This window comes from Tamandua tetradactyla, chromosome 23 (genome assembly GCF_023851605.1).
Source record: "Tamandua tetradactyla isolate mTamTet1 chromosome 23, mTamTet1.pri, whole genome shotgun sequence".
Classification (NCBI taxonomy): Eukaryota; Metazoa; Chordata; class Mammalia; order Pilosa; family Myrmecophagidae; genus Tamandua; species Tamandua tetradactyla.
The window spans coordinates 55763751-55772207 of record NC_135349.1 but is presented as its reverse complement, the minus strand read 5'-3'; the positions used below and the strand labels follow the sequence as shown (position 1 = coordinate 55772207).

At 51.2% G+C, this 8457-nt stretch overlaps 1 protein-coding gene across 5 annotated transcripts in view; it reads left to right on the top strand.

Moving 5' to 3' along the window:
- The first annotated feature begins 1997 nt into the window (after positions 1-1997).
- The window catches only part of MAPK8IP3 (mitogen-activated protein kinase 8 interacting protein 3), a 50583-nt gene continuing 44123 nt past the window's right edge, over positions 1998-8457 (top strand). For all 5 annotated transcript variants that reach the window (XM_077142242.1, XM_077142241.1, XM_077142240.1 and 2 more), the window contains exon 1: positions 1998-2344. In XM_077142242.1, coding sequence (XP_076998357.1) covers positions 2018-2344 — 327 coding nt within the window. In that variant the 5' untranslated portion in view covers positions 1998-2017. The remainder of the gene's footprint in view (positions 2345-8457) is intronic.

Below are 8457 nucleotides of genomic sequence, written 5' to 3'. Positions count from 1 at the left end.
GCACTAGTGAATTTTCTGTTTTATGAGTGGCTGCAAAGCAATGCTTTGTAAACTTCAATTAAAAAAAAAATGTTACAGGGACTGAGGTGCCCTTTTCAAGCATGAGAGGCATCCACTTAGAAATCAGCAAGTTTTGAAACTTGCCCATGTTTCATATAAAGGATCTTGTAATGAGGAAAGAAAAACCTGAATCCCAAACTATCTTTCAAGATCAGAGAACTATGTATCTTGAAACTATCTTTGAAGATCAATCTAAGTCTAGTCTATTAGGAATTCCCTTAGATTGAACTTTCTTTGCACTATCTGGTAAGCAGCAAGGATTCAGCAAGTCATCTTGTTACGTTTTGTTTAATTTTAATGCAGTTTCAAGCAACAAATCTGCCCTGGTCCTGAGCCATCAAAATAAAGCTGATGGCCCAGTCAGTGGCTCCTTGTGGCCGAGGTGACTGTTCCTGCAGTAGCATGCTACTTCAGAGGGTTCAAAAGGGTTAAATTTCTGCAAAAGGCCCAAGGTGGAAGTTTTTCTCTTGCTCACCAGGGAGAACTAAATATATTTTATCCATTTGTCCTGCTGCCTTTTGAGAATTTCAATTCGTTTCTACCTAACATTGAATGCACGCTTACTATCTGCTAGAAATAGAGCTAACTAAATCTCTTGTGGGTTAATTCACTTAATCTACCAGTGTTCACAGTACACTAGTATTTTTTGGCTGTTTTGCAGGTTTGGAAATGAAGACTTGGATTCAGTCACTTGATTAGGATCAAAATCCAGACAGTCTGCGTCTGAAACTTGAGAGCCTCATATAACCTACCTCTGAGTTGAGCAGGTGAACATGTATACAGTAAATTGTGTTGCAAGGATAAAATCTGTAGAAAATATAGTGTGTGTTTAGGGGTGTCAATGACAGAAGAATTCCTTGTTTGGGTGTAACTGGGATATGATGAGGGTTCGCATTGGCTCTGAAGCATTTCAGAAGGTGAAAGGGGAGCATTTAAGCAGGCACTGATTTGGTTTTTGACCAGAATTCACAGCACCTATGTGGCCTACGTAAATCCCAGGCTGAAAATGTTAGTTGTGGGTTCAAAGAGCCCCCGATGCCCTGCAAAAGAAAAGACAAACCCTGCAGAGCAGCTCATTTTAAAACAGCCACAATTTCACAGATGACGTCCCATGGAACACTAGCTAGAGGGGGCTGGGGGAGGGAGCCTGAGCAGAATGCAGAATCAGACCTGAAAAATTTGGTAATGGAACTCAGATACCAAAAAAAAAGCGCTTAAACTGTAAGGAATAAGCGCCTATAAGAACTGGTAAAACATAAGAAAACCAAATGGGGCAAATAGAAAATTTAAAAGTAACCACTGAAATGAAAAATGCAATGGACAGGTAAAATAAGACAGCAGAAAAACGAGGATCTGAATAAGTTACACAAAAAAGCAGGGCAGAAACAGACTAAGCTACAGGATTTTAGGGTGGGACGAACTCGCATCTGGTTGGACGCAGAGGTGTTCTTAAGAAGCGGTGGGCCGCGCCGTGGGGACGCGCAGCTCCGCGGTCACGCTGCACCGGTGCTCAGAGGACCGCGGGCGCCGGGCCACGGCCGCCCTGGAGAGAAGCGCCGCCGCGGGGCTTCCAGGGACGTTCCTGTTTGTAAACGGGGGCGGGCTGAAGTCCAAGCAGAACCGTTTGGGAAACACCACACGCCCCCGGTCTCGAAGCCCGGGCGGGTCCCCGGGCGGCTCCACCGGAAACACATCCTGCCCAGCCCAGCCGAGTTTCCGCCCCCGCCCCCCGCGAGACTCGCGACACCCGCTTCCTCTCACGCTGGGCGACCCCTGGCGGCGCCGCGCGGCGGGGCTCCGGCGCGGGGGCGGGACTTCCGGCGCGGGCGGGGCTTCCGGCCAGTGAGTGACGGGCGCGGCGGCCGAGCCTGAGGCGACAGCGGCGGCGGCGGCGAGGACCTGCTGCGGCCTGCGGACCCTCGCGGCGGCCGGACGGCGGGCCGCGCTGGCGGCGGCGATGGCCGCGATGATGGAGATCCAGATGGACGAGGGCGGCGGCGTGGTGGTGTACCAGGACGACTACTGCTCGGGCTCGGTGATGTCCGAGCGGGTGTCGGGCCTGGCGGGCTCCATCTACCGCGAGTTCGAGCGCCTTATCCACTGCTACGACGAGGAGGTGGTCAAGGAGCTGATGCCGCTCGTGGTGAACGTGCTGGAGAACCTGGACTCGGTGCTCAGCGAGAACCAGGAGCACGAGGTGGAGCTGGAGCTGCTGCGTGAGGACAACGAGCAGCTGCTCACGCAGTACGAGCGCGAGAAGGCGCTGCGCAGGCAGGCCGAGGAGGTGCGTGGGCCCGCGCGGCCGCCCCCGTCCCCCCCGCCGCCCCGCTCCCCGCCCGCCCCGTCCCCCCCGCCGCCCCGCTCCCCGCCCGCCCCGTCCCCCCCGCCGCCCCGCTCCCCGCCCGCCCCGTCCCCCCCGCCGCCCCGCGCCGCCCGCCGCCCCACGCGCCGCCCGCCGCCCCACGCGCCTCCCCTTCTCACCCCCAGACCCCGGGGTCACCATCTCCGGCCCCTCCGCCGCCCAGGAGCGCCGCGGGTGTCGGGAGCCCTTTTCCTTTGTTCCTCACGCAGCATCTGGCGGGTCTGCGGCTTGAGTGGACCAGGTGGTGGACATACCACGTCACGAAAGCCGCATCGGGTGAAAGACTCGGGTGGGGAGGTGCCCCTTGGCTCCCTGCGGGGGCGACAGAGTTGGCTGTGGGCGGCCAGGGGCTCCGCCCTGGCTCTGCAGGCTTTGAAAGGTTGGGTTGTGTTGTAGGCCGCCTCCATTGCCTGGAAATCGGCCGGTTTGGGGCCAGCTGTGTGCGAGGGAATACCAGCAGCTTCGTTCCTTCACCACCGAATACTTGAGCGTGGTCACTCGCCCGACCTGCGGCTTTGCCCTTTGTGGAGGACAGCAGAGTGAAGGGGGGTGGGGGATATGGGATTCCACCCCTGCCTGGCCGCAGACCCCCTCTGTGACCTTGGCCGCTGGCGGGCCTGCTCCCGGCTGGGATGCTCCATCAGTCAGATGAGCAAGTTGCCCTGGATGGACCCCCGCCTGGAGGTGCTGCTGTGGCAGGAGTTAGGGGGAGCGCTTTGATTTACGGAGAGGAGGTGTCCTGTCAAATGAGTTCAGATTCCCTTGTCATTCATGTAGCACATTCCTGACTTCAGTACTGAAATGAAAGGTTGCTTCAGTATTTTGAGTTTTCCTTAAACCCGGTTTACACCCTCATTTGACTTAAAGTTTATTTATAGAAAGGAACAGTGTCTTGTACTGTTCCTATTTAGTGTGGTTTATTTTGCTCTGGGATTTCCTGTTATCTGTCAAGAGGCTGCTGCTGTCTGTTGATGGGGGTGCCCAGGTGCCACCAGAGCTGAGCTCAATCTCTCAACGTAAGGGCGTGCGATAGCGCAGAGAACTTCAGAGCTCAGAGCAGCCTGGGCATTTTCCGGGGTAGGAGCCACCCGAGGAGTGGAGGGACCCGACCAAGGTCACACACTGCGGGTGAGCAGGACTGGGCCCTGGAGCGAGCCCTGACTCCCAGCTTGACACTTCCTCCTGTCTCAAGCTCTGGGGATCAGAGTACCATACCTGGGCACTGGGCACTGCCCTCCACCTCTCTCTCGGCTCTAGTGCCCATTTGATGCACAATGGAGGTTTCAGATTGGTTTTTCTTCCTTCAGTAGTGGGTGAAAAGGAACTAAAAGGAGAAAAGTCAAAAGGGACAGTCTTGTAGCTAAGAATCATAGCTTTGCTTTAAAATTAGCTGTACATAGATCAGGCTTTCTCTGCTCTGTGCACTTCACATGCAACCTCTACCAAGTGTGCTTTGCCCTCCTACTGACCCTCACTGCTGGACTGAGAGCTGTTGGGTGTGCGTGTGTGGTTGGGGTCTGAGAACCAGCACTAGGGCAGCTATTCAGAGAAGCTGCCCAGAGAGCTGCATGAGCAGAGAGCCGTGAAGAAAACACATACTTGGCTAGCAGCCTCAAGGTTTGGGTTAGATGCTGGTAGTATGTCCTTGGGAAGACCTCAAGTGATGTTACAGCTACAGAAATGCTTGGCATTCTAAGTCACTGTTAAATCAACCGGACATGCGTTTTAGTTCTGTGGGAAAAGACCACCATGGCACTGCGGACCAGCTTCTTTCTCCAGACAGAGAATTGTGATGACGTATTTATGTGTCTGATAACAAGGGCTAGAGTATTGCAAGCTCCAAGATGTTGGCGTTGCAGACTCCTCCCATATGAGCCCTAGCCGGAGCCTGTCCCCAACCACTCTGCTCAAGAAGGCTTAGTCAGAGGAAGTAACCTGAGCTGCCTGCAGCCTCTGAGCAGACAAAATCTGCAGATTTTCATAAAAAGAGAGAGAGAAAGCCTTCAGCAGGGCAGACATGCCTGTCCCTATTTCTTTTTGCCTGTAATAACTGCAGTTAGAAATTGCGAGTATGTTCTGCTACCAAGTGGCTAGTTCAGTGGGACTTGTGGTAACCGGAGACCATGTGGTCCACACCTGGTAGCGCGGACGCTGAGTGTCAGCCCTGCCCTTGGGTCTCAGAGCCCAGGGGAGTTTCTTCCCCACTCTGGCCCACACTGACCTTCCCTGTAAAGTGCGCAGGTCGCCAGAATGGCGAATGGTTCATCTCAAGCGCCAACTCCGACCGTTGGCCTCTGGTTGCTGGGAGAGCAGTGCCAAGGTGGATTTAGTGGTATCAAGGCCCAAGAAGCAGGGTCCTGATAGGTTCCAGGGAGCCTTCCTTGCCAAGCCTCTGGCAGGGAGTCTCGATGCGGGTGTCCCAAGTCCAGGCATCCAGTTCTGCCCCTGTGTTTGAGAACGGCAGGTCCTAACACAGCTCGGCACAGGCTCACAGAGCTAAATGAACCTGTTTGGGGCTTCTGAAATTTCCACAGAGATCTTAAGACATGTTTGAGCTTTGTATCCATTAAAAAGTTTTGTTAAAAATCCAGCCAGTTCTTTTACATTGGAAAAGAAGCAGCTTGAAAATAGGCACTTGGCTCGGTTTGGTCTGGCGGTGTGTTGAGTATGTTGTCCCCACTGAAATCATGGAAGGGCTGATCTCAGAGGGTGTGTTGTCACACTTACCCAGGCAGCAGAGAGCCCTTTTCCCTGCACTCCTCAGGTGCATAGCTTGTGAGAGGAAGAACAGTGTCTGAAGGACAATGCTTGAGTAGAAGAAGCCATTATTTGCACTAAAGTCTCCATAGCCCAAAAGAAATTGCTAGTAACACCCTCCACCTGCTCACAAGCAACTCCGTGAACGCTTTGTCCATGGAGCCTGTGAGTATTTGCCGGTTCTTGGCATTCGATGCTATGTAAGGAATGTAGAGGGTAGAAGAAAGTTTTCTCCAAAACTAATTTTTTTCTAGTTATAAAAAAGTCATCCATTTCTTAGAACATTTGAAAAGAATTAAGATGGAGGAAAAGACTCCATCATCCTGTTCTATAGAGATTATCATTTTGTCTTTTTTTTAATAAGTGAATTCATATGATGCATCAGAAGTTTTCATTCTAGTTTCTGTATTCAAATTAATAAATTCACCACTGTCTAGAGGACACTGTTTCTTCTGCCATGTTGTAGTTTTTTTGTTTTTGTTTTTTTTAATTTCTTAAAAAAAAATTAACTAACACAACATTTAGAAATCATTCCATTCCATGTTGTAGTTTTAAGAGCCTTTTTTTTTTTGGCATGGGCAGGCTCCGGGAATTGAACCTGGGTCTCCGGCATGGCAGGCGAGAATTCTGCCACTGCGCCACCATCACACCACCCAAGAGCCATTATTTTTAGATGAAGGTGTTAAGATCTGGTGTGCAGAGCTGCCTTTGTGTTGGCCTCTAAGTGTTGGCCCAGCATAGCTATAGTGGAGACATGGACCGGCAGGTCTCCCACTCTCTCCCCACCAGCATGCACACTGGGCCCTCCCCCTGTCCGTGGGGAGAAAACAAGTGACCCCACAGGAACTGAGTCAGCCTGAGGCCCCAGACCCGCCCATGGAGTCTTCACCTTGCAGGCTCCAGGGCCTTCCTGCTGAGCGATGGGCAGTCTCCCTGGGGCTCTCTTGCAGCCCCGCCCCTGTGTCCCTTCTCAGCCTGACCTCGGTGCCCAGGGATGACCTTCCAGCTGGGCGTGGGTGGATGAGAGAAGAAGGCGTGCTTCCCCCTGTCTCCACGCACCTTGACACTGAGTGCTGTGTTCCTTCCTGACAGTCAAGGATCATTTCTTTGACTTGAGTCTGCATTGCAGTGGCTCTGCCCAAGCGCTTTCTGTGATGATGGAAGTGCTCAGATTTGTGCTGTCCCATCAGCACGTGTGGCCATCAAGCACTTGAAATGTGGCTTGTACAATGGAGGAACCAAGTCTTAAACTCCATTTCGCTTTGATGTCTTTAAATTTAAGTAGCCGTGTGTGGCTAGGGATTCCACACTGGCCAGCACAGGCACATAGACATGTCGGGGCCAGTGATGAATATTTCTAAGGCACTCAGCTCAGGCAAGAAAAGAAGATGCTGAAAAGGTGGTTTTTTATTCCAGTGGACTAATTTCAGAAAAGCAGTAAGGTTCTAGTATAGGAGATCGGAGAGAAGAAAATATTGTAAGATGAAAAAGAAAGAAAAAAGCCTGGTCTTGAAGAAAAAGCAGAGAGGTGATGAAATGCTCCAACGACAGAAGCGTGGTGGGAAACGCCTAGTGCCTGGAAGCGGCTGGTGCTGAAGGAGGGGACAGGCCTTTTACCTCGGGCTCAGGCTCTGTTGTTGTTAACTTCCTTGAGGTACCGCTAGCACCCACTCAGCCACACAGATTTAAAGTATACACGCACGTGAAGCCAGCACACCGTCAGGATATGAATGTATCTCTCACCCCCAAAGCTTCCTTGTCCCCTCCCTGCTCACACCACTCCCAGGTAACCACTGGTATGGTTTCTATTTTCTGGAATGTTGTGTAAATAAAACCACATGGCATATTTTGGTCCTTTGACCCAACACAGTGACTTTGAGATTCATCCAGGTCGCTCTGTGCACCCTTCCTTTCATTCATCCCTTTCATTTCCAAGCAGCATTTCAGGGCTGCAGGTTCCCCCCTCACCTGCTGATGGAGCCTGTGTCTGCCCCGCCCCGCCCTGCCCCAACTCAGCCTTGGTGCCTGAGATAGGCGCTGCTCAAGTGCGGTCTTGCCCTGCAGGGGCTGCTCACGCTGGCAGGTGGGGGTCCCCAGAAGAAATGTGGTCAAATCCAGGAGGTTTGAATCAGAGCGTGCCAGGGTCAGGACTGGGGAAAGCCTCCTGGCCACCCAGGAGTGGACAGGTCCAGCCCGAGGCAATGAAGTAGTGGCAAAGTCGTGAAGAGCCCACTGAGTCCACTTAATGTGGTCATTAAGCAGATTTTTTTTTTTGGTGGGGGTACCTGTTATGTGCAAGAACTTTGGGAGGTGCCAGGTTACACGTGATCAGGTCCTTGTCCTCAAGAAATGTTCCCTTCATTTGATGAGGTTTGTGAGGCAGCTGGAGGGAATTTAGATTCTTATCCATGCCACAGGTTTAAAGCCAAGTCTTCTAGTCACTATTTCTATTTCTGTTTTTCCCCAACCTCCAGCCTCATATTTTCCAACTTCGGGTGCCGTTCTTTGCATATCTCTACTTTGGGGCCCACCCTCTACACTTTCCACAAGCCAGTCTTCTTGTCACCACTCCTTGTCCCTAGCAAATAAGACCCCAGTAAAAAGCAGGACTCACAGGTGCTTGCTCAGGTATGTTTCAGTTCCCTTTAACTTAGAATGTTCCTTTCTTGAAAGCAAGGATTCTTCTTGACTCCTGTTGACTCTTGAAATTGAAGGGGAAGGTGGAAGCTAGAGTAGAGAAGATAGTTTAAGAATCCAGGGCAAGCTATTTCAGATGCTTCAGAGAGTAACATTTTACTTGAAAACAGTTTTTCCCAGGTAAATTTTTCACAGGATAGGAAATTTAAGTTAGAATTTTAATTTTTATCTTCATTGTTCTTATTTCCCTTGGTACTATATTTATTTTCTGTCTGTCTACCCAGTTCTTAAAAACCAGCGTGAATTAAACTAGTGTCATTTGTGGGGCTGGTTTCTGGAGGATACCAAATCGCACAGTACCTTTAACATTAAAGCCAGAGGCCCTTGATTTTTTAAAAGTGTTTTTTATTGTTACATATAGCATATAAAGAAAAGAAAGAAAATGCAATGATTTTCAAAGCACACTTCAGCAAGTAGTTACAGAACAGATTTCAGAGTTTGTTAAGGGCCACCATTCCACCATTTCAGATTTGGGGGGCGGGACTTGATTTTCAGCCTGATTCCTGGACTCCTCCGCCCTGGCCAGATCCCCCAGACGTGGGCCCAGGATGTGAATACAGCATGTCTTTCTGTCCCGGGCT